Source organism: Mus caroli, chromosome 19, assembly GCF_900094665.2.
Source record: "Mus caroli chromosome 19, CAROLI_EIJ_v1.1, whole genome shotgun sequence".
Classification (NCBI taxonomy): Eukaryota; Metazoa; Chordata; class Mammalia; order Rodentia; family Muridae; genus Mus; species Mus caroli.
In genome coordinates this window covers 54,123,038-54,149,978 of record NC_034588.1, presented here as the reverse complement: position 1 = coordinate 54,149,978, position 26,941 = coordinate 54,123,038, and the positions used below count along the sequence as shown (strand labels likewise).

The following is a 26,941-nucleotide window of genomic DNA, read 5'->3' as shown; positions in this document are numbered from 1 at the left end:
TTTGAAACTTCCTGTTAGAAGGATTTTGAGACATCATTATTTTCTTGGGAGTGGGGCGACCTACACATGGTTCAAGGTCTCAATAAGAAAATTAATGGAATGTTAGAGTCAGCCAAAGTGTTCAGGTATTTAGATGTCAATCATCCATCTAACTCAAATACATATAATTTATATTGCTAACTATTTATAAACTGTGTATTGATAATGTTACATTGTTTTGATACATGCTAATAGGACCAGAATGTTAAGAATAATTAATGCAACGGAGACCTTATTAAGATAGCTATACTCCAAAAAAATATAAAATAAAATATGCAAAAATTCAGGCTTTCCATATTGTTAAACTATAAAAGGGACCAATGGCCAAGAACAATATGCCACCTTATTAAAATGTAAAAGAAAAGAAACAATTATTGCGCTGCCCCCACACCAGATTTCTAAGTTCTGATGGCAGCATATCCAACATTCAGGAATAGTATGCCAGGCTGTGCTTCTGGTAAGGGTGTGAGCTCTGACTCAATGACTGAGCAAGAAAGCAGATCTGCTAAGAACCACTCAGCACTGCAAACAAGCAGCATTTCAGCTATCATGTGACCCAGCAGTCACTCCAGTGACTGGTGGTATCACTGTTGAAGAGAGTAGGCTGTGGGATTTGTAACAGGCTCATGTCAGAAGCCCAATAGAGGCTGGATCCTCAGGTGCACAGCTCATGTGCACAACTCATGTGTGCAGCCATGCCTTCAGCAGTGGAAACTTATCACACTTAATCCTTGCTACCCTGCAGACAGCACAGGCCACAGATTACCAAATGACCATAAAGACAGAACCTCCCATCATGAGTTGACAGCAACATCAATAAGATAAAATGGAAAATAAAATGATCAAGACCACAGGGACCAAGTACCCCGCATAAACAGGTAGCTCTGACCTCACTCAGCATGGCTACACCACCACCCCTCTGCACCTTACAGCTGTAAGTGTATTGTGAGTCCAGATAAAAAGAAGAGAAAAATGCAAATATGTGCCAGCTTGACAAATATTTAAGTACAAATTGAATGTATTAATAATCAACGTTTAATTTCAGATCATTTATTTGATTAATATCATTTGCTTACATGTGGTCTCCTCAGATTCTTATACTGTTAAGTCTATTATATTATTATTCTCTTTGGCTGCAATCTAAAAGTATATTTTCTGCCAAGAAGAAAATAAACTTCTAGAATAGCCCAGTTGGTATCTCTTCATAATCAGTTTAAGCCTAGACAATTTGAAATAAATTTTACACAGAATTGACACCTTTAAGTTGAGAGAAACACATTCCACAGCAACATAATAAAGAGTAAAAAAACATTCTTCAGAACACATTTTTAAACACTCTGCTGCAAGGCATTTAGTGTACAAACCAAACACTAAATACACAGAAAATCAAAAGTTAAAGTTACTGGTCTTAAACTCAAATGTTAACATCCTGCGCCATCAGAGCTATTTGTGTGTGTGTGTGTGTGTGTGTGTGTGTGAGAGAGAGAGAGAGAGAGAGAGAGAGAGAGAGAGTTATATACTTATTTGAAGAACTTTAGGCAATAATATTAATTTAATTTACTGATTATGTAGAAAATAAGCCAGGTAAGAACTCATTTGTTGACTAATTTTGCTACAAATTCCCATGGTTTCAATGAAAATATGCATCTGTAATTCTGTTAGTACTCTAAACTACTCAAAATATTTAATATTCCTGGGGCTGGAGAGATGCTTAGCTGTTAAGAGTACGGCCTGCTCTTCTAAAGGGACCTAGTTCGATTCCCAGCATCCACATGGCAGCTCACAGCTGTCTGTAACTCCCACTCCAGGGCATCCAAACACCCTCTTCTTGCCTCTGCAGGCACCAGACACACAGAGGTACACTACCATACATGCAGGCAAAACACTCATACACAAAATAAGTGTCACAGTTGTTTTGAGTGTTGTGCTTTATGTCAGTTTTAAGAGTGAAATGATTTCACGTGTCTTAACAACAAATGATATTCCCTGTTGGCTTCCTTCAGTGGTCCTCATATAAAAAATTACATGCATAATTAATCATAATTTTATTTCTAGAATAAATCCTATATTGTGCTATTTTGAAATAGCACTAGATTCTGTTTGTCAGTGCTCTGTGTGAGATGAGTGTCTTCATGACTGCTTCCCCCCACCCCCCAAATCCTCCAGGGTTTGCAAAAACTCCTCTCCGTGCATGCTTTCTTTAGAATATTTACGTTGTAATTTTCATATTTAAAACACTCTCTGGTGAGGAATAGTGGCTCATACTAGCCTCTAACACTAGCACCTGGGGCCTGTGACAAAATCACTCTGGTAGGAGCAGACTGTGTTGCAGACAGCGCAAAGGACAGCCTGCGCAACAAGAATTCACACAGGAGAACCTGTGTAACAAGAGTGTACAACACAGTCTAAACTATAAATGAGAACTTTCTTAAAGGAAGAGAGGGGGGAAGGGGGAGAGGGAGGAGAGAGGGGAGGAGAAGAGGGAGGGGAAAGGGAGAGGGGAGGGGGGGGGGGGGGGGGGGGGGGGGGGGGGGGGAGAGTGAGAGCCAGAGAAGGGGAGAGTGAGAGCCAGAGAAGGGGAGTGGGAGAGGGAGACGGGGAGAGGGAGGGAGACGGGGAGAGGGAGAGGGAGAGGGAGAGGGAGAGGGAGAGGGAGAGGGAGAGGGAGAGGGAGAGGGAGAGGGAGAGGGAGAGGGAGAGGGAGAGGGAGAGAAAACATTAATACCCACAGGCAAAGCACAAAGTCTCTCAAACTGCTTGCAGTAGTTAGGAGAAATGGGAACTCAGTGTTCATATATCATTTATTTCATTCCTTGACTTTCCATCTGGGCTTCACTACTTCATGGTCAGTTTGAGGTCGAGTCACATTAAATGCAAATACGCCATAAAGAGTGTGATCAAATCCACTGATGGCTTCGGCTGCTGTCTTTGGATGAACTGATACAACCCTTCCCAAGTAAAAGACTGTTCAAAGTTTTCCTGTTAGAACAGGGCAGGGGATGGGGGTAGTGTAATGATGGATTAAAAATCTCTGAATTAAGACTTTGCTTCAGATGTCTAAAATGAATAACCATTTTACAACTCGTGTGACTGGGTTTAGTGACAGCAAGCTGCCGGCTCCTTTTCCCTCCATAAGTGAGCATTGTAACACACACTATATAGACAATGAAAGTCTACGCTATGAACCCTGTGTAGAGCCAAGCACTGCAGGGAGTGATAGGCAGACCTAGCTGTCCACCTTGACAAACTGAGAGGTAACATTTTCTCTTCTTTATTTTGATTTTTTTAAGAGGGTGGATGGGGAGGAAGAGGGAAGAGGAGGAACCAGCAGGTAGCTGTTGTACCAACTATTGTTTCCCTTATCAAATACCGAAGAGAAAGATAACACTTCAGTCAAGGATGCAAAACAACTTTAATAAAATAATAATAATTAGTTGGCTGATTCAGGAAGTGGCATGAAAGCTCTCAAGGGTTTTCTTGACCTACAAAGTAACAAACTGGCTCTTTCAGGTGGCTGGCTCAGCGAGACATAAGCCATGAAAATACGGTAAAAATAATTAGAAAATATTGACTAATAAAGCCTCCAGGAAATGAAAATAAATTTAAGCACAAAGAGCAAGCCAGATGGAATTTGCAGAACTTTGTTGGAATGTTCCAAAAAAATAAATAAGTAGATTATTTAATTTGCATTTATGGTTTTATCGTGAAATTATGGATTACAGGGCTGTATTCATTCTACATGATTCATATAAACACTCCATAGGGTTGTACAAAATCATGTTTGCCACGCTTCATAAACTAGGTAAGTGACGTTAACTCTGCTATATAATAAAACAATTAAAATATACATCATTATTTCGCCAATACCAATTAAAACGTTCCTGCTGAAAATATGGACTTGTCTTGCATTTTTAACATTTTTTTTGTAATCACTACCAAGGAATTAAAGCCATACGAGAAACCACCGTGTTCTGAGAATTCAGGCTTGGAACCATCACTAAGTAAATGGGACAGTTTCTGTTTAATGTTCTGTGCAAGTCAGGGTCAGAGGAACCCTGCTCCTCTGCCTGGTTCCAACTCGGGGTTTACACCTTCATCTTTCTATCACCTTTATGAAAATCAAAAATTAATTATTGTTTTTCCATTTTGTTTCACACTTTTATTTATTCTCAACAGGAACCTATATTTACAGGGGGGGGCGAGGAATACATAATTTTGATCCTGAAAACTGGTGCCCTTGCAGCTTTCTAAGGGCAACACTATTACTAACAATAAATAACAAAGGGACTAATAAAAATTTCAGATTCTAAATCTGAGTTCAAGCTAGGTTTGCAAATAAAACATCAGGCAATGTGTCCTGCTAAGAGTTATAGCTGACCAAGGTCATTCACTAGCTCTGGCTACTATTAGGCGTATTTCAGTCACCTTTTATTTAATTCTTTAGTATGATGTCTATGTGGATAAATATATGCACATGCGTGCCAGCGCCAATGGAAGCTAGAGAAGATGGAGCCCTCTGGAACAGGCGTTACAGGCAGGAGTGAGCCACCCAACATCCGTAAACCAAACATGGGGCTGCTACCATTCTTAAGCAGTCCAACTCTCCAGCCCATTCCATCACTTTTTGAAGATATTTGTTTTACATTAACTGTATGTGTATGGTTGGGGGAGGGGGGAGAATCTGCACTTGAATGTGGTTGCCATAGAGGACATATGATTCACTGGTCATCAGATCCTCTGGGGCTGGAGATGCAGGCAGGTGTGAGCCGCCAGGTGTGGGGGCTGGGACTTGAACTTGAGTCATCTGCAATGCCTGTTCTATTAACCACTGAACCACCTCCCATCCCTTCAGTCACTTCTGGAAAAGGCAGCTGTCCAGTGACTAACAATTGGGTTATATACACTTGGTTTTGATTTTCCCGACAACCTTCCCAAGGAACAACAGGCTGCAGACTGTAGCATTTTGAAAATCAGCAGCATATACTGGTTAAATCTTTACCATACACAATCTTATGTGCAGAAGACAGTTATATTTCCAAAGATTAATGATTTCATTATGTAAAATTTACACTGGCATTAAGATTGAAACCGTGAATCTTAGAAGAATGAAAAATTAGTATAAAATTGGCATGCATTTGTTTAAACCTCATGTACCCCCTCAGATGCATCTCATTTAAATGTGACAAGGAATATTCCTTATACAGGAAAGAAAACATGCTTTTAAAATACATTTTCTATTTGGTTCATTATAATGCCTATCTTTAATTCCAATGAACAACCACCACTTTGAAATAAATTTCCTTTTGTGTGAAAAATAATACAATGTCACCAACAAGAAGAGTATTTGCTTGCATCCATCCACAGCATTAAGAAATAAACACTAAGTCTAAGTTGTCTGAGACCATGCAGTACATTAAGAGCAAGTGCTGGACTCGACCCATCAGCGTGGCCTAGTCAAGCAGACGGATAAGGGTCTTAGAACAATGGCCGCTATACTCCTCTAGATCAGTCCTTGTCACTCCTGCCTTGTAGCTGAGTCAATGACACAGTCACAGACCTTTAGAGAGGCTTCGGGCTTTGTACACACACCCTGCGACAGTATCCAGCACTCAGAGCTTAACAGAATGTTGGTATTCCAACCTCTCTCTTCCTGTTTTTTTCTGAAACAAAACTAAACCTTTTTTTTTTAACCTCCACAAGCTTTTCTGACACATAAAACTGAAATGTAATCTCCAGTAACATGGAAAAATAAAAAATGGGCTCTCAATATATCGCTTACAAAACAGCTCGGTCTTATACAGTTCATTAAATTACAAGCACTGTGTAGAAGCTCGCTGAAAACCTTTAATGTAAAAATTTTAAATCCCACTTCGTGGATTTTTAACAGTAACAATGGCATCCTATTCTGTTGTAAAAAAAAAAAAAAAAAAAAAAAAAAAAAAAAAAAAAAAAAAAAAAAAAAAAAAAAAAAACGACAGAAGAAATATGCATGAACAAAATTAAATAAATAAAGGATTCGTGTTCCTCCAGAAAGATAATTTCACTGTCTCAGCCCCAGGTACGAGAGATCACTCACTGACAGCTGGAATCACTGCCCCAGTCAACCTGTTTTGTTCTGGATCCCAGACAATAATTTAGGAGTTTTCTGAAAGCTGGGATCATCCCACACTCCTTGGAAGGAACCGCTTTTATTGATATTTCAGAGGTAACATTTTCCTTATTTAAGACTAAATAATCACAAACTCACTTAGCATTCCTAATGTTATTAATGGCCGCTTCTTCTAGCAAACTTATAATAGCATCAAGACCAAAGCGCTTATTAATTATCAACTGCTCTTTCCTTGTAGCCACATGAAATGATCTTAACAAAGCAGAGGGCATACCCTTATGATGTTACGGAGTAAATCCGTCTTACATCTAATTAGCCTCCTTCATTTTTACACATCAAGAGAATAGCTTCGAATTTGATATAGCACTTTATTTGTAACATCAATAAAAGACGCTCTTGTGCACTGCCAAATATATTTTAAGTACCAGCTAGCTTTCGGCGATAACATGACAAATACAGAAGCAATACTTCTGCTGCCGTGATGTACTGGAGAGTCAGATGTAGTATTTCAGTGAGTGCTCCTCCCTCATACAGAATCAACAAGAACCCAGCATAATGAACAAGAGAGTGCCTCAGCGCTTGCTGCAGCTCCCTGGAAGGCTTCATCCAGCCAGTCTCACTCGCAGGCATGTCCTGGATTCACTCTCTCTCCTCATCATATTTCATTACCTCTTTTTCCACATTCCTCTCAATGAACTTCCCTCCCATACTCAGTAAATATATTCAGTATATTTAACATAAACTAAGCTTTGCTCACCCCTGCTCAATATAAAGCGCTTGAATTCTCAGTCTTAATTGTCATAGTTTGATGGTATTACATATCTATCCATCACTGAAACAGATGTAGTATAAGACACAAGAGGCTCATACAATTTTCAAATAAGGACACAACAGTCAAAATGCTTCTAAAGGGTCAAAAGGTCACGCACTCCTATCATTCTCTTCTTCTGTCTCTGATACTAACTCATTCCAACACATCTCATCTTGGCTCTGTATGACCACTGTGCTGAAATTAGAGAAAACCCAATTCATAGTCTGTCACTAAACTGATCTCTGAAATGACATATAAGCATGCTGTCAATCTATTTGAGAAAGTTGTCCGGTATTTTCCTCTTTGTACAATCCTAACAGATACATACCTATGTCATATGCCAGGAAATCGGCAGAAAAACATTTTGCACCGTTACTCAGGGAAGTATCATTATGGGTATTTCCTCCAAAAATAAGCATAGCTCCATTGATAAGAACAGCTGAATGAAGGTATCTGGCAAACCCACTTTCTTTCAAAATAGTCCTACAGAATAAAATTTAAAAATGTATTACAAAGGATAAAGAGACTTCCCTGACTTTATAAATAAACTATTGACTCTGTATATAAATTTTGTTCTGGGATTTATTAGGGGAAAATACATATATTTTAACAACTTGTAAATAACTTCAAAGCTTCAATGTTTTAAAAGAATATTTATAGAATCTCCATATCTCAAGATGCTTCGAGGAAGAACAATATATATATAGAATTCTTAATCCTAACAATTTATGTTTTAAATGATTTTTCACTTTTGAAGGTAGGACACCAGTCTACCTCAAAGGAAAGAACCAAAACACCATGACTTTTTCACACTAAGGCAAACAAAAAGTTAAGTATAATAAATTTAGCCCAAATTACTTTGGGTTAAAATTATAAAATTGATAAGAAACCCTTAATGAGCCTTTATGTTTAATCAAAGTTTATACACAAAAATGTATATACCAATAAGTCAAAAACTCAATTAATTTCCATAAGATGAACATGACCAAATAATCAGAACCTGGATAGAAACATTACTATTTTTATTTCAATGACCAGCTCTACTTTACTTTTATATGGGTTGTACTTAATTTGTGTTTAGATTCTTTTGCTCACGGTTGTCTTTAGATGCATCTACATTGTGTGATTAATTAAAAACTGCACATAGGGGCTGGAGATGGCGCAGCAGTTAGGAAGACAGCAACACCAGGCAGCTCCAGGAGCATCTGGAAACTCCACAGGCACCTGTGCTTGCTCCTGTGCAGCTGTGCTTGCTCCTGTGCACCTGTGCTTGCTCCTGTGCANGCTTGCTCCTGTGCAGCTGTGCTTGCTCCTGTGCACCTGTGCTTGCTCCTGTGCACCTGTGCTTGCTCCTGTGCAGCTGTGCTTGCTCCTGTGCAGCTGTGCTTGCTCCTGTGCACCTGTGCTTGCTCCTGTGCACCTGTGCTTGCTCCTGTGCACCTGTGCTTGCTCCTGTGCACCTGTGCTTGCTCCTATGCAGCTGTGCTCACTCATATGCACCTGTGCTCACGTGCACTTGTGGTCACACTCACATGCACACACATACTTAAAAATAAATCCTCTGAAATGTGTTTTTCAGGAACAGTAAATTTTACATAAAGTGCTATAAACATATGCTCAGAATTATAAATTTTTCTAAATACACCGATATATGAAGATGAAGAGTAATATAAATTAATACTTTGTGACAATTATGATTAAAAATATAAACACAGTAAACATTTATAAAATTGTTAGTTTGTATCTAGTCTCTTAAAATCATGTTTTTTAAATATCATCTAAAGGTTCCACAGTCTCTCCAGGAAAAGAACCTTAATTAATACAAAATAGTTTTAAGGTCTCAGAAAATTTGAGATCTCATAAAACTCTACGAAGAGCAACATTATACACTTACTCAGGAATGTCTGCTAAGCTTGGGATAGGAATGTCAACACTGATTCTGACGAGGTGGCATAGGCCTGTGATGCCAGAGACTTAGGAGTCTAAGACAGCAGAGCAGGGGTGTGGCTAAGAGCAGAAAGCTCAGCCACAGGGTACCTGCCTTGCTTGCACAAGGTCACAGTTCAGGCCCCTCTTCCAGGGTAAGGAAACAAGCAACAATAGTGTATTAACTCAGGAGTGTTACTATGTCTTCCCAGTGTCTCCTCACTACTGTGGACACCAGTACAGAAGGACAGATCTCCAACTCCAAGGGGTGGAGCCGGGGGGGGGAAAAAGGTGCTTCATCTCTTGGTTCCTACTTCAGGTCAACCATATGTTGCTGAGAGTATCAGGCCACCACAAATTTCAAGCTCTCCATTCTTACCTAAGTTCAATTCCACGAAAAACTCAGAGAAGTCTGGGTGATTTTCCATACTCAGTCCTCAACAGAGGTGGGAGTTATCAACCTCGCTTATGAGGTTAAAGTGGAGCCAAAGAATGTTGATCCTGCCTTAATAAGGCATAAGTTCTATATCAGAGAGTCAAGCTTAAAAGATACCAGCCTCCTATCACAAGTTCTCTGTGTATAAAGCAACAGTACCACACCAAGGGGAATCAGGTCTCTGTGCCCATGAATCTACAATACAAGCTCTCCAGGAGGGAAAAAGGCAGACAAAACAGAGGTCTCTAAAGCTCTCCCCGGGGAACTGAGTATGCGTGTGTGTGTGTGTGTGTGTGTGTGTGTGCGCGCGCGCGCGCGTGCGTGTATGTGTGTGTGTGTGTGTATATAAAATGTTACTATATGTATATACATAGTAAGATATTTTATATAATAATATATAAATACACATATGTATCAGTATAAAAATAAAATGTATACTTACATAGTAAGATATTTTATATAATAATATATAAATACACATATGTATCAGTATAAAAATAAAATGTATACTTCATAAAATATTCTATGTAAGATTTATGAAAAACACTATAAAATTCTGAGTTTAAAAAAGATCAAGCACTTGGGGGGAGGGGCAGAGGAACGTGAATCTCTTGAGTTTGAGGCCAGCCTGATCTACATAGCAAACTCCAGATAGCATATTTAAACCCTATCTCAAAACAAATAAATAAAAAATAAATAAAATAAAAGTCTCTAAATGAAAGGAGAAACACTACATGCACATGAATGTAAAGATTAATACAATCAACTGCCAGCTCTTATGCTGATCTGGAGATACAAGTTATTGTCAATCAAAATCCCAGTAAATTATGGACAGTGCAGACAGACAGGAAGATTTACATGGGTTGGTAAAAGCTTAAGTTAGACAAAGTCGGGGCTAAAGAGACCTCTTAGCCGTTAAGAGCACTTAGCGCCTTGAAGAAGATCCAGGCTTAGGTCCCAGAATCCATATGGTGGCTCACACTGTTTATAACTCCAGTTCCAGGGTATCGGATGCCTCTTCTGGCCTCCGTGGACACGTGTGTAAATGTTGTGCACAGGCACAGATCCGGGCACTCAAACTTAAACAAAATAAATACTTAAAAAACATAAAATTAATTTAATATTTAAGAAAAATACTGAATCAAGTGAAAGGACTGACTGCTCCCGTCCTCTGCGTTTACTATGATCTACAGTAGCCGAAGCAGTCTGTTACTGAAAAAAAAGACAAGTAAGTTAACAGAGTGGACTAGAGAGCCCGGAGACAGACCAACTCAAGTATACCCAACTGACATTTAACAAGAAGCAAAACTTGCTCCATGACGATAGGATAGCATACCCAAGAAACACTACTGCAGTAACTAAAAGTCGTAAACAATAGAGAAAGAATTTAGACCCCTACTGAAGACTCGCTGTTGAATACATTCACAGTAAAGAGCGCGCCCTGCCAATGTGGAGACGAGACCTTTCAGACTCCAGAACCCATATAAAAGCCTGTGGGAGAGCCCACCCGTCACTGTGATGCAGAGGCAGAGGCAGAGGCAGGGCATTCTAGAATACGCTAGCTAAAATGGTCAAAACGGCGAGCTCCAGCTTCAGCAACAGATCGTGTTTCGAAATATTCTGTGGTGCACAAAAGAGGGTTACAACTCATGAAGTAAGTAAAGCTCAGATCTCCACATTGCAGCCACAAACACACGCACGTACACATACACACGTGTGCACCCACACACGCATGAACACGCATGCAGGCACGTATGCATACCACATAAATATTTGTTACACTGATGAAAAAAATTAATGTAGAATAAATAGTAAACATGTTGGGGGTTGATTCTAATGCTATTTGTTTCCATTCGGCTCCCAAAGTCACACGAGAATCTGCGGGTTCAGATGCTGGGGGTCCCTGCCCCCAGTTGGCTCTCATTGGTGAATCAAGTTACTGGCAGCCAATGGCTGGGTAGGGAGTCGGAGGCGGGATTTTAGGATTCCTGGGAAGGGATAGAGAAGGAAGAAGAGGAGATTCCGCCATAGGATGACATAGGAGATGGACCACACAGGAAAAGGTGCAGGAGGGAGAGCCCACCGACAGGTAGGTGCAGGGGAAAACAGCCCCAGAAGGGCTGCCCAGCAAGGTCCGGGGCAGCAAAGATAAAATATAGATTTTAGAAAGTGATAACTCGGGAATATCGGAAGGGAGTGTGTATTAGCCACATGGAGATAGGAAGTGCCCCAGCCATTGCGCTGCTTAGGGTATATTAAAAATAAGCCGGTGTGTGTGTGTGTGTGTGTGTGTGTGTGTGTGTGTGTGTGTGTGCGCGCGCGCGTTTCATTAGGGGACTCCAGAGCATTGGGCAGCAGCAAGAAGCGCAGCTGCAGGCGAGAGTCCAGAGCAGATTAACAACTTACTGCTACATAAACACACAGGCAGAATATGATAAACACCTAGAGGATAACATGAGAGAAAATCTAGGAAGTGAGGTTGATGATGAATTCTTTAGAAGTACCAAAAAGCACAAACCATGAAAACTAGCTGCTGAGGCCTTTAATTTCTATTTTTGTTTTATGAAAGGTAATTCTATTGATGAGGTCTTGGTTAATTTAGATAATGCTCAAAGAATAAAAGTGCAAGCCAAGAACTGTCATAAGAAATTTTGTAACAAAAAAAATCACATAAAAACAGTGCAACAACAACAAAAGAATGGTTTCCAAATCATACAAAGAAATGGAACCCAAAAGAAGTGTACGGCCCCATATGTGAATAAAGAAAAGACAGAGGTGTCAAATACATGTCTAAAAGTTACACAATCACTGAGTGTTCACAGAAGTGCAGGTGAAAATAGCAGGGAGGGCTTCAGTACAACCTATTGAAGTGGCTAAATAGTGCGCTGAAAATCTTTGTCCACTCAAACGCACGATGCCATTTGCAGGGAAGTGGGTGGAGCTTAGCTTTCAGTTAAGCTGCTAACTGTCTAGTTCTTCATCTATGGGTGAGCCAATAAAAGTTTTCTCATCCACACTGCACGTCAACGGGGATGATGTCACCACGCAGATCTTGTTCATACTTTCTAGATTTCATGGGTACAACTTCCCTGACCTGTACAGATGTCACAGTCTCACAGCAGACCTCCTGGTCCCCTGGCTGTTAATCCTTCTGCCCCGGTTCTCTGAGCCTTAGGTGTACGGGTTGTGTTGTGATGTATCAGTTGGGGCTGGGCACCGCACTGAGCATAATGTCAGACAGACAGCTGTTACATGCTCTCTCTCACGTGTGAAATTTAAAAGTTATGTGAAAGTAAAGGTGCATGAAAGAGAGGGGAGAGTGTGATGGAGGGAGAGACAGTAAACAGGGCCGGAGCACAGGGAAAGTCACAATGAGACCGTTACTCTGTAATACCTCTAACTTTTAAAAGGCATTGCACTGTAAGAATAATAGTGTTATAATGATTTAATGAGTAATATATCAATTTCATAGATCAGTTCTTTAAAATACTTATAAAAACTGAATCATGTAATAATCACTGAATAATCTGAAAATTCTTATAACCACTTTGAAATAAATTCCATTGTTAAAATTCTATACATCAAAAGTCACCTTTAGTTCTCTTAAAGGCTATAGTTACAAACTACTGGTGAAAATAATAAGTCTGGTCTTAAAAATGTGGTTTTAAAAGCATTAAAAGAATACACCCCCCCCCAAATAATGCATCTGATATAGCCTTAACACCAAATAATTAACGTGAAAAATCCAAGAAGCATGATCCTATTTCATGTTCAGAAAGATTATAGTTCCTTATCAAAATATTAACTAACCAGAAATCAATAGTAATATTTGACTAAAGTTGATTTGAGTTACTAAATCATGATAATAGCCAAATTACTTTGAGAAAAAAACATCAGATAATGAACTCTAAAAAAGGGCACCAAACCAAGAAAATAAATAAAAATTTGTTCCCAACGTACTTCCCAATATTTTTATGGATTATTTTGAAATTTCACAGAATGCACACCGATCACACTTCCGTGCACGCACACGACCTTATGAGTTCATGCTGGGTTCTTTGGGTGTATGTGTGTTTTAAGGATGGCCTCTTGGGACTGGATAACCAGTCAGGGTAGCTCATCTTTGGAGCAGACAAGCCCTCTCTCAGCAGCCTTTAACTGCCTGTAGTTCTCCATCTATAGGCGAGGCTCAGTAAGATTTCTCATCCACACTGTCACATCAACCAATGATGTCATCACGCAGATCTTGTCCAAAAGTACAACTTCCCTGCCATAATACAGAGGTCACGGTCTCACAGCAGACATCCTGGCCCTCTGGCTATTCATCTTTCTGTCCCCGTCTCTGAACCTTGGGTATAAGGCTTTCGTTGTGATGTCTCAGTTGGGGCCGAGCGCCACGCTGTATGTTGTTCTCCTAATTTTGACTAGTTGTTGATTTCTGCAGTGGTCTCTGTGGTGGTTTGAATAGGAATGGCCCCCAAAGGCTCATATATTGGAATGCATGGTCATCAGGGGTGGCATTATTTGGAAGGATTAGGAGGTGTGTAGGTATAAGGATGAGTGTTTAGAATAAAGTTAGAAATTATAAGTTTCAGAAAATGGTGGCAGTAAGTTCTCCTTTGAGCTCCATGATTTGTCAGCAGGGGTGGTTGGAATTACAATGCCAGGGATTAATTCCTTCCTATTGAGTGGGCCTCAAATCCAACTTATGTGCCACTATCACATTATTGGGGCCATATTGGACAGCTGGGCATTGTGGTCCATAGTTTTTTACAAGGGGGTAGGACTACTGACTGTTTTTTCCCATAGTAGTTTGTGGGGAATTGCAGGCTGGTCTCCAGTTGAGCTGAGGTCTGAACCCTGGAAGGGTGATGATTCACCTTCGTGACCCGGTAGACGGTCCCTCATGCTCCTGGAACTCTGGCTCCTGCCTAAGTTACCGCCCCCCACTGCACCCACAAGAGAAGCATGGTCAGTAGTCAATGTCCCAAGCTTCTGACCTTCAGGCTAAACTCCTCCCCAGTTACCTAGCAACCATAAAGACCATAAAAAGGGGTGCTTAGCCCCACCTCAACCTCTTACTCTCTTACTCTCTTACTGCTTACTCAAATCTCCCTCTTACCCCTCACTCTCACCTTCTCTCTCCTCTCTTTGTCTTCTCTCCTCTCTCTTTGTCTTCTCCTCTCTCCTCTCTTTCTCTCTAGCCTTTTCTCTCTCTCTCTCTCTCTCTCTCTCTCTCTCTCTCTCTCTCTCTCTCTCTCTCTCTCTCTCTCTCTCTTTTTCCCCCAGCATTTCTATAATAAAGCTCTTAAACCATAGAGAGTCTCTGTTCCATCAAGATCCGCTGCTCACTCTGGTCAGTGTTGGGAACCTCTTCCCTCATCCCTCTCTCCCATAACCCTGGGGCTACAGGGTATGGCCCTGGGGCCCCCAGGTTGGGGGCTGCCCCTTGTCTACCCACCCTCCACCCCCATCAAGTGGGTCAGAGGCTTGGATGCCTACCCCGGGCTGAGTGGAAAGCATTTGGCAGCCCTCCTGCCCAGAGCATAGGAGGATAGCCGGATGAGAGCTATCCTCCCCTCCCCCACTTCCCCAGGCCCCCTTTCTTTAGTTCCCGTGGTAGTTTACACAGCCACTTTGGTTACTATGAGAACTGGTCTTCAAAGAGTGTCCCAGGATGCTTCCAGCTGATACCTCTAAGTCCTAAATTGTAGCACCTTAACTACAAGGACTCCCCTTATTCACAGAAGAAATCAGGGACAATGGCAGTATCCTATGTGGTTGTGAGGGTCTCTTGGACTCCCTGACCAACAAGCAGAAAAGAGGTGCCCCATGCCTGGATTTTGTTAGATAGTCTGTCTCTTGGGGGGAATCATATCACCCCAAGTGATGTAACTTCATTTAATGTGATGTACCACACACATATACATACAAACACACATATACACAGATACACACACACCCTCCAGAGCACCTGTATCCTTGTCCCTCTTCTCTAGAGCTCTTCCTGGACCCTCTTGGTCCCTATCCATCTTCCTGTGACTCTGGGTTAAACACTGATCTCTGAAGTCTTGGAGCTAGGATCCACAAATGAGAAAGCACATGTACCATTTGTCTTGATGACTCTGTGTTATCTCGTTCTGTTCCGTGTAATTGTTGTCTAATTCTATCCACTTACCTGCACAGATAGTGATTTAATTTTTCTTCACAACTAAATAGATGTTCACTGTGTGTTTCCTTTCACTATCCGTTCATTAGTTGGAGAACGTGTAGGCTGCTTCCAGTTTCTAGCTATTGTGAATAGTGCAGCAGTGGGCACTGCTGAGGAAGGATCTGTAGGGTAAGACATCAGGCCCTTCAGGGATGTGACAAGGAGTAGGCAAGGCTGGGTCTCAGGATAGACTTGATTTTAGCACTCGGACACTTTTCTGATAGCTTTCTAAAGTAGCTGCCCCAGCTGGCAACCCCCTCAATGGTGAATGAGGTCCCCATTTCCCCGCAGCCTCACCAGCATATGCTGTTGATCGTCTTGACCGTAGCCGTTCAGTCCAAGGTGAGATGAAATCTCAGAGCAAGTATCATGTGCATGACCCTAGCTGCCAAGGATGCTGGATACTTCTGAACTTGGCCGTTTTTAACTCTTCTTTTGGGAACTCTCTTCAGATCCACAGACAATTTTTAAGTTTTTTTAAATTGATTTTTTTGTTTGTTTGTTTCTTAGTACTTTGTATATTCTGGCATTAGCCCTCTATTAGGTTTATAGCTGGCAGGTTCCCTCCTACGCTTCCTCTTCATGTGGTTGATTGCTTGCCTTACTGTGGAGAAGCATTTGAGTTTTCCTAGGTCCCATTTGTCGACTGTTGGCTGTGATTCCGGAGCAAATGGAGCCCCGTTCAGAGAATCTTTCCTGCACCTGTGGTTTCCTTTCAGGAATTTCAGTGTTTCCACTTCCACGTTGAAGCCTTTGTCCCATTCGAAGTAGATTTTTGTACAAAGTAATAGATATGCATCTAATTTCATTCCTCTGTAGTGTGGGCATTATTGGGATAATTTACTAAACCTCCCTAATAAAGATTTCTACCAACCCCCCCCCCACACACACACACACACAGCTCTTACTGGAGACACTGAAAATGTTTCTTTAAGTCTGAGGACTGATAAAGAAGAGTCACTGTGCTCTGTTCTTCACCGAGGTGAGGACGCAGTGGCCATAAAAAGACAACACTGAAAGCCATAGAACCCAGAAGGATCTTATTCACACTACCCATGTAGAATCTAAACCAACCTCTGTGAAGGAACGAAAAATACTTACACAGATAATTACTAAAATCAGCAACCCTGACATAAAACATAAATATAAGTCTTATTTCCATCAAGGTAAAAACAGAAAAAAAAATGACAGTATTCATTGAATGTACAGTACCCCCCCCCAAAGTTAATATGTATTTTCAAACCCAGAATGTGATCTCATTTGGAAATGGAGTCTCTGCAAATGGTTTGTGGCTAAGATAAAAAGAAGTCACGATTTAAGTTATATAAATGAGGCCATATTAATATTAGATTCACCCAGATCCTAAATTCACTGACTGGAGTCTTTACAAAGCAAGTCACACATAGACGAAATTTAGATTAGAAGGATATAGTTACAGCAAAGAAGGCCCCAGATGTACGAAACACTGCAAAAGCAGAGACCATTTCCAGGGGTCTCGGCCAGGATCACAGTTCTGCTGCGTGTTCTCCAGAACGCTGCCCATTCTCAGTGTCAGCTGGAAGAAACTGCATTCCTGTTTCTTAAAGACACGAGGCTCGTGGTGACATGTAACTGCAGCCTTGGGAAAACAATACAAGGGTCCAGAGGGACAGCTCCATGGGTCAGGGCGCCTGCTGTCACGTCTGTCAGGCTAAGTCCAGTCCCAGAACTCATGTGGTTCAAGAGAGAACCAGCTGCCCCAAGCTATCCTCTCCCTTCCATAAGCAAGCTGCAGGCTGTACACATACGCGCACACTGTAGCCTATACACATGCACACACACCACAGCCTGTACACATGCACACATGCTCGGCTCACATGTGCCCCCTACACACTAAGGTAAGTATGAATTCAAAGCATACAGATTGCATTGAAAAGAGCATGACCCCAATATAGGGGAATGCCAGGGCCAAAAGAATGGGAATGGGTGGGTAGGGAAGTGGGGGGCACTATGGGGGACTTTTGGGATAACATTGGAAATGTAATTGAGGAAAATATGTAATAAAAATGTTAAAAAAAAAAAAGAAAAGAGCATGAAAATATTAATCACCTAGGTATAATTTTGTTATTAATGTTTTCCATACTATAGACAATCAAAGGAATGAATGAGCTGTTATTGACCAATGCCCACGGAGTATTTATTGCACACACATGTACTCACACACACACACACAAGCTCTTACTGCACAGACACACTCACATACAGAAGCTTTTACTGGCAGACACACACACACACACACACACGCGCACACACACTCTTACCTACCTAGGATGAAAATTAACTGTGAAACTAGTTATAAAAATTTGAAGATTATTTATAAAAATATAAAACATTGTGGAATACTGTTATTTAAGCAAAACACAAAGCACAGCTTATAAAATAAAATTTCCTTCTTTGACTATATACATGTAAGTATATATCAAATATTTATCAAATAATAAGGAAAGAATAGAAAAACTATCCACACTCTGAGAAAGCACGATTGCAAAATACAAAATAAACCGATACTGCAGAGAGATATACACAATCTAGCAAATATAATAAAATGGACAGGATATTTGCCCGAAATTTAAACTAAGTACTATATGACAATAAATATAAGAAGATATTCTACGTTATTTGTGAAGGAGAAAATGCAAATTGAAATCTAAACTGGAGGGCGGAAGAGATGGCTCACTAGTGAAGTGCCTGTCTCACAGGAAACAAGAGGCTGGCTGTGACTCAGGATGAAGGGTGCAGAAGAACAAATCGTCGGAGCTCGCTGGCCAGCCGGCAGCATCAGTAAACTCCAGGGTCAGGGACAGACCCTGTCTCAAAAGAAAGGTGGAGAATAAAGTGGAAGCTCAATGTAAATGTCTGACATCTGTATACATGCATGAACATGCGCACAGGCATATGTGCACACACAAAAGTATCCACACAATATATAAATAGATGGATCAATGGATCAATAACAAAATAAAACAGAACAAAACAAAGCCTAACAGGCTAACTAGAGCATCGAGACCATGGGTGTTCATTCACGCCAGATGCTCAGACACAGGGCTGAAATGCTGAGCGATTCATGCTCGCAGTACGTTACCACTCCTCACATCAGTGCCCACACAATCCTACCCACAATCCTTCCCTGCCCTCGCCCAGGCCTGCCCCTCCCCAGTGATCACTTCATATATCAATCTCTGTAACTCAAATGTCCTGAAGCGAGCTCTGTGTTTTCAGCCAGTGACTTTTATTTCACTGAGAAACTAGAGAACTGAACGATGTATAAGTCCTCGCAGTCTTTTCTGCATTTGTGGTCACGCAGTCTGCTGGTTCTCAACGTGAAGTGCCTGCTCCCCCCGACCCCCGTGCTCCCTCCCACTACTGCTTTTGCAAACACTCTTCCCAGCAAAGTGCTCCCTTTCTGTCTTCCTGTTTTTTACATGTTTGATTGGTCCTGGGTCAGGCTACAAATGTAAATTTCTTCAACCTTAAAAAGCGATGCTCTCTTGACTCACTTCTCTAACCATTATCACTCTTAGTACATCTCAGCTCCTCAGAGACTTGTCTGCAGTTTTTGTGGTTTTCTTTTTAACCTAACAAACAGCTTGATAGCCATTCAATGAAGCATTTGTTGGAAGGGGTTCAGGCATGTAATATGTAGACATATTAAGTATGGTCATCAATATCAACTTAAATGTGCTTGGCCTAATAGCAAACTTACAAAACTGAGCCGTCTCCAAAATCTCTTGACAGGTAAATAGGTTTCAAGATCTAAGTCCCTGCTATTACACACATGCACACACGCACACACACACACACACACACGCACACACACACGCACGCACACCTACTGTCAGATATGACAGATATGCAAAAAAAAGCATCATGATCTGCCTCATTAAACAAGGTTAATCAAAGCTCTAATGACACCAGACCTCTATGACAAAGTTGAAGCCCTCTGGAAAGGATAGCACCGGTCAGCACAACATAGAACCAAGATAAAAAGAGTCAACTCGGAGGAGTGAGAACCCGAAAAGTCAAAGGGCATTTGTGTTTCTCCACTCTTTAAATGTGAACAGATAAGATCTAACTGCTTATGAAGTAGGGGTGTAGCAGCAGTGGCTCTGATGCCTCAATCCTTTCCCAACAGTGAAAATAAAAATGTTTGGTAACTAAACATTAAAATGTGAGTTTTCACTCTGTAGACCAGGCTGGCCTCGAACTCAGAAATCTGCCTGTCTCTGCCTCCCGAGTGCTGGGATTAAAGGCGTGCGCCACCACATATCAAATTATCACAAACTAGTAGCATATAATATTAAATCACAGAAGTGATATCAAATATATTCCTATTTGTTAAGTTATAAAACAAAACATCTTAATTCCCCACCCCCACTATGGCTGAGATATGTTGTCTGATTCAATTCTTGGTTGGTTGGTTGCTTGTGTATTTTTGTTGGTGATGGTGATGGTGGTGGTCGCAGTGGTGGTGGTAGTGGGGGTAGTGTTTTGAAAATGTCATTGTGTTGTTTTCTTTTGTTAATAATTTTCCATTAGGTAGAGAATTTTAGGCTTTCTTCCAGACATTTGGAAGCACTGTGTCTTCCTGAGTTCCATGTTTTCAGTTAAGAAGTCATCTACTGGATTGGTCAAGTGTTAACTGCATAAGTAACAGGATAGCAGATAGTAGAGTTCAACTCCCCAGGACCCAGATAAAGGACAGGTGGGTGTGGTCAGGGGTGTGGCTGGCTGGGTGTGGTGAGGGGGATGTGGTCAGAGGGTGTGGCTGAGTGGGTGTGCAAGTAGAGTTCAGCTCAGCAGAACCCAAGAAAAATCCAGGTGGGTGTGGTCAGGGGTGTGGCCAGGTGGGTGTGGTAGTCCACCTGATTCCCAGTGCTTAAAAGGTGGAAGACACAGGAGAGGATCCTTGGAGTAAGCAGGCTAGCCAGGTGAGCTGTATCAGGGAAGATGCGCTTCCTCAGCAAGTAAGATAAATGGTGATGTTTGAGAAAGACTCCCTGGCTCCAACTTCAAACCTCCACAGGCATGCACACATAAGTGCATGTGCACAAATGTGTGTGCCTACTACCACAGGAAAACACATAGACACGTGCATGTGCACTACCCACCGCGCACACAGCTTGCAGACCAAGAAAATCTGTCTGTTGTCATTCAGCCAGAGTTGCCTCCAAAACAGGGAAATGCCTTTGCTCTTTGTCTGCATTCTGAGGGGATTTTTACTATGATTGTATTCATTTCCCCTGCCCTTGTTCTCAGGAAGCTGCTTCATTCTGTGGCCTAATCTCTTAGGTCATGTTTAGGATGTTATTATTCATTTCCCAGAGGAAGTCTCACAAAACCCTGTTCTCTTCAGACACTGCCGAAAGTTAAGGATAGATGTAGATGTGAAAGGGTAGTAAATCACTATGTAATGAACAATTTTCCTTAAGTGCACTCAAGCAACTTCAAAAGGCATGTTCATTGTCTTAAGACAAAAAAGCAAAAAAACATACACACACACACACAAAAAAACAAGTACAACAAAAATTATAGTGTAAAACTACAAATACAAAAGATTTTAAAAAACAACAACAACAGTGTGTTTCTAGAAGAAGACGAATGTCATGGCTATAAATATGTCATACATTAAACAAAAAGAGACAAATGAACCCTGGAGAGAATTCCAAGCGACCATGTTAACTGGGGAACCACGCACGGTAACGTCACTGAGCCTCCGTTGCTCTCTGCCTAGGAGCATGCGTGGGAATCCTGTCACCAGGTGTGGTGGGAATTTATTATTTTGTACTATTGGCTGCATGACCATGTGTCGTAGTTACCATTTAAGATTTTAAAAGTTCAAAAACTTCTCTGTGGCTTTTCCATACCCACCACTACTGTGTAAACATAAGATATTATCACAAGACAACGGGGCTGGTGCTCATAGGAGCTCACGGGGCTGGGACAGCACGCACAAGGCCTGCTCAGGCTCAAACCAGACACAACCGCATGGAGGAGGAGAAGTGAGCACAAACTCCCACCCGAACCAACCCAGAAGCTATTTGCAACTGACACCTACAAGGAAAAGGGAAGATCGGGTTTCTCCAGTTGCAACTGTTGTCCACAGCTTTTGTGTGTGACTTTTTTGTTTTGGTTTGGGTATTTCTGGGAGTTTTGGTGGTTGTTTTGTTTGTTTGTTTTGATTTCTTTTGGTTTTGTTTTTTACTGAGAGAGAAAGAACATGAAGGTTAAGGGGAGGGAGGTGAGGGTGATCTGGGAGGAGGGGAGAAGGGGAAGGAATACTATCAAAATATAATGGATGATAAAATGCCAATAAAGATACTGTTGCCCAGCCCTTCCCACCACCCCTTCCCCATCTGTCACTCAGCCTACTCACCAAGTCCTGGTGTTGACTTCATACTTATAGAGGTCATCCACCAGCCCGTACTTATTGCCGGGCAATGCTTTGTAGCCTCCGTGAACATAGATGGACTTGGTCACTTCATCATACACACTTGTGTGGCCATATCCACCTTGCACAATGGCTCCTTTCGTTTCTGGAACTAGCCAAGTGTTTGAGGCTATAGCAGGGGAGAAAAATAGGTGACGATGTTCAAAACAACCAAAATATCACAAAAAAAAAACCCCACACATTTTTATGTGTAGAGAGAGCAGCCTAACACTCAGTACTTAAAGACACTACGGTGGGCACTAAGGCAACCTAAGTGTCCTGCATGTCCCAAAATGAATTCTGAAACACTGAAAATCCAAGCTGTGTGCTTATAAAAGAAAATAGGGGAAATTTTACTTATATGTACTTATGTTATTCAAAAGTAGTACTTAAATAAAATATACAACAAATTTATATCAGGGCCTCCTATGTGACAAACATTGAATATGTTAGTGATATAACAGATAAAAATTACATGACCACTACCCTTTTTTATGTATATATAAGTACACTGTCTCTGTCTTCAGACACACCAGAAGCTGGCATTGGATCCCATTACAGGTGGTTGTGAGCCACCGTGTGGTTGCTGGGAATTGAACTTAGGACCTCTGGAAGAGCAGTCAGTACTCTTAACTGCTGAGCCATTTTTCCAGCCAGAGCACCATCCTTAAACCTAAGCTTAATGAGAAAACTAAAGTTCTAGTATTCTCCTGACAATCATAATATTGTTGGGTTCTAGGGACAGACACACTGGCAAGCGATTTGAAGGGAAAGACAGATATTCTCCTGTGCTTGTAGCAGCAGAGGACCAGGTAACTGCTGGGAACTGAACTCGGGTCCTGTGAGGAGCAAGTGCTCTTGACGTGAGCTGGCGGCTCTCCAGCCCAGCAGCTGTTACAATGGAACAGTAAAGCCCTCCTGGACCATGGTCGGGGAACTAATGACTCTGGTGTCTTTTAGCGACATCTGGCCACTGTTCTGTGCTCTTTGCTGTGTAGTTTTCAGGGTGAAAGCCCTTTAACTCTCCGGCATCAGACACCTGGACATCACACCAGCTGCTTGAACACCCTTGGACACAGCAGTAAATCTTAGTAGGAAACACAATGTGAGAGAAAAATTGATAGATCTTAATTTGTAGTGATAAAATACACACAATGTTTTAAGTGCTCACGATTCCTATAAAACTCAACAATCACGATGCATCCCCACTTGCAACCAAGAAATCAGAAAGCAAACAAAAACTCACATAGCAGTAGTATTTGGGTTATAGAACAAGCCAAAAGGAACGGAACTGAATGTACAGCTCTTTCTTAATTCACCAAAACTCCAGTGGCCATTCTACATACTGATTATTCCTAGCTGAGAATAAAAGTCTGCCAGATAACACACGTATCAGCTGCCAACCAGCACAGACGTTACTGCGCCCGTGCACTCCGGCGCATGGGTGGTGCTGGTCACATCTGAATGAGACTGGGAAGGGCACCTTTCTCACACACGTGTTCTTACTGTCAAGGTGACCCACAAAGGAGCAGTCTCACTGTGACTGTGGTCAGACTCTGTAAGGTCATTTATGTTGGTTAACAGTCAAGGACTGAGCCCATTAGTGAGGGACCCAGAAATGAGAATATTCTTAAATTTAAACAGCAACTATAAGACAAATGCGGACAAATTAAAAATAACAATAGGAAAAAAAAAATCACAAAAAAAACCAGCAATAGAGAAATCAAATCACCTCCACACACTAAACAACAACGTCTTTTAGAAAGCAAGTTTATCCTTGAAAATCTACCGTAAAGTAGCTAAAGTCCTAGCAATAAGACATGACACCAAAAATGAAAACTTTAAAATTCATAAACTACAAAGACATGAAGTAATTTCAGCTTTTGGTTCATAGGCAGAATCCAAGGCAACAGCACCCTCTGTTGGAATGCCTCATAGCTTAAAATATTGGAAAATGAGCACATAACACCCCCCTCATCTGGCTAAGAGATATACCCAAATATTCAATGACAACATTTTAGAATAATTAAAAAGATTATATTAAAAAACCATTATGAACATAATTGCCTTATAATTCCAATCTGAAATAATTTAACATTTTGACAAAGTAATTAGGAGATTAAAATAAGGATGCTCCCAACCATTAAAGAAATTACATTTTTAAAGAAACTCACAGATGTGGTATTCCTGTATGCTGCTGGTATAGCCATATATTGCAGAATATCCAAATATGACAATCATGACCACATCTCTACTGTCCAGCTCCATGATGTGTGCTGAGTGTCCCTCCACAGCGTACTGCTGACTGTGGCCAAGGACAGTGGGGGTTTTCGTGCTCCATGACTGACTGCGTACGTTAAACACCCATAATTCATCGGTGACATTGCCATCACTGGTCTCCATTCTGCCTCCGTACATAAAGATGTTTTCCTGTGAGTTAAACGCACACGTTAGTGCACAGAATAGGAATTTCTCGGCAGCATGCATCCGTTCTTTAATTTACTCACACACTACGTTTTGGAAACTGCTCTCTGCACACTCCATCAACGGTAACGAAAGGGAAAGCTTAGCCATGGTTCCATAAGTTCCATTAATGCGTCTTAATTTAAATGTTCACATTATATACTCTATTAAGTATATTTTTGTTTTAAAACACATCAGAAACTCTTGTGTTAAGTGTTAACAACGTACGGCTCCCACATGTCAGAAAAGCCACACAGTACTCTGACTGCCATCACTCATGGACAGTCTGCTCAACATCTGAGTGACCTGGGTCCCCAACGGTTACATTTTCATTATATCACCTATGTTAACCGTTCTTGCCACTCTCAACAATTCAGTGTTTTCCAGCACCAAAGACATGGGCATCTGAACATCCCTCAGAGTACATTCCAGTACCATTTATGGCTGTGGGAAGATACTTCATACCTTCAACACTTACAGATTATCCAATTAATTTCACTCACAGTTGATTCACAGAAGTGATGCAAAAATGGTATAGATCACTATACTTCAGCAGACTAAAAAGATGTTTTCTTCAATTGGATAGACGTTATCTAAGGAAAACACTACACTAAAATTATACTTAATGGTGAAATGTAAGATGATTTCCCTGGAGACCAAGAATACGATAAGGATGCCTACTTTGTCATTTCCATTGAAAGGTCCACCTAGGTCAGGCAGATAAGCAAGAACTAATAAGGGCCCAGATAAAATGGACCAGAAGAGAATTTCTACCAGCAGATTGTATCACCTTCTATATAAAAGATGCTAAGAAACGAAGAGTTAGCCGGAGAATTCAGTCACGTTGTAGCATGAGGTCAGAGCACAAAGTGCGTGTTTGTCTACACACTTGGGATAAGCAATCTAAAAGCAAACTTAGCAAAGCAATTACACTGAACACCAAAAAGCACAACGTATTTAGGAGTCGATCTACAAAAAGAGTTTAAAACTGAAGTTATAAAAACACAGCTGAAATTTACAAAGATATGAATGGGAAAACACTCCCCATTCAGGGATCAGCCGTCTCTGTCTACAGAGATGACAAAGATCTCCGTGTCTGTGCACAGGGCTCAGCTCCATCACTGTCAGAGCTCTCTGCAGAATCAGAAATCCCATTCTAAGAGTCATCTATAAGAGCAAGGGCTACGGAAAAGTAGACCAGTCTGTAAAAGCTAAGAGACTTCTTTAAAACAGTACAAAGCAGGTCTGAAGACAGTGTGGTCTGACATAAATCAGCACAGGAGAATGAGGAGCCCTGAGACACACTGGTGATAAGAGACACGCCTGTGGTCAGACGGTGCTAAGACTACTCAATGAGAAAAAGTGCTGCTCTGTAGTAAATGTGGGAAACAGAGACATGGCAAAACAGTGAGGCTGAACCCTTACTGCTCATCGTACCCCTGATTTAAAAAAAAAAAAAACGAATAAAATAGATAAATGAAACCAAGAGGCAAATCTACGAAGCCCTCCTTCCTGAGTAGGAAACCAAGTGAGAAGCCACCCACCCCTCTGTGATGCAGTAAAAGCACATAAAGCAATGTTATAGGATGTCAGTCTAGTGGAGCTCTAATCGTGAGTCTCTCTGGTCTACCGTTCTCATGGAGGGCTTGAAACAAATCTGAGCTCTACTACTTCTCTAACACAAGCTCTTAAAACAACAACCAAAATGTTTGTAAGCAGGAGACCTACCTGATAGAGGGCAAGAGAATGTCCGTATCTCTGAAGCGGGCCCCTTGATACAGCACCTACATTCCATATACTGCTTTCTAAATTGTAACTGGAAACAAGAAGACAAGCTAGGTTAGCGGGCTAGAATTCCTTGTCGGCTCTTTAATTTGGGTGTATGAGTTTCTTCACTTGAAACCAAATTCTCTTTAAATTCTGAAGGATGTTTAACTAGCAATTTTATAGACCATATTGAAACTGTTGATGAAGCTTCCGTTGAGAAATACCTCTTCTTGCTGCTGGGCAGTGGTAGTGCATGCCTGTAACTCCGGAACTTAGAGGCAGAGGTGGACAGATCGTTGAGTTCAAGGCCTTGCCTGGTCTACAGAGTAAGTTCCAGGAGGGCCAGGGCTACACAGAGAAACCCTGTCACAAAAAAAAAAATAAAAATAAAAAAGGAAAGGAATATTTGCTCTTAAGGTTTAACATTTTAATGCACAATATACAGGACTCCAGGCAGGCCTCCATGGTTACGAGTCCCTGTACTCGCAGAGGACCCGCCTGTAACTCCAGTTCCAGGAGATGCAAAGTCCTTTTCCGACTTCCACGGGCACCAGGCATGCTTGTGGTTGGTGCACACACATATGTGTAAGCAAACACTCATACACAATAAGATAAAATTTAAAACAGTAATTTTTAAAAACTCTAAGCAGATATGTAAACTTGAGTAGGCCATTCACTGCTAGAATAAGTCTAATTGCATTTAATAATTGCAA

General features: G+C 41.2%; 1 protein-coding gene across 2 annotated transcripts in view; it reads right to left on the bottom strand.

Annotated features, from left to right (window-relative positions):
• The window catches only part of Atrnl1 (attractin like 1), a 515,328-nt gene that overhangs the window by 447,285 nt on the left and 41,102 nt on the right, over positions 1 to 26,941 (bottom strand). The window contains exons 7-10 of one of the 2 annotated variants that reach the window (XM_021151617.2): positions 26,190 to 26,277; positions 24,173 to 24,428; positions 21,945 to 22,128; positions 7,288 to 7,442 (exon numbers count right to left, since the gene is read on the bottom strand). In XM_021151617.2, coding sequence (XP_021007276.1) covers positions 7,288 to 7,442; positions 21,945 to 22,128; positions 24,173 to 24,428; positions 26,190 to 26,277 — 683 coding nt within the window. The remainder of the gene's footprint in view (positions 1 to 7,287; positions 7,443 to 21,944; positions 22,129 to 24,172; positions 24,429 to 26,189; positions 26,278 to 26,941) is intronic. The other variant, XM_029472585.1, reaches the window with a different exon arrangement.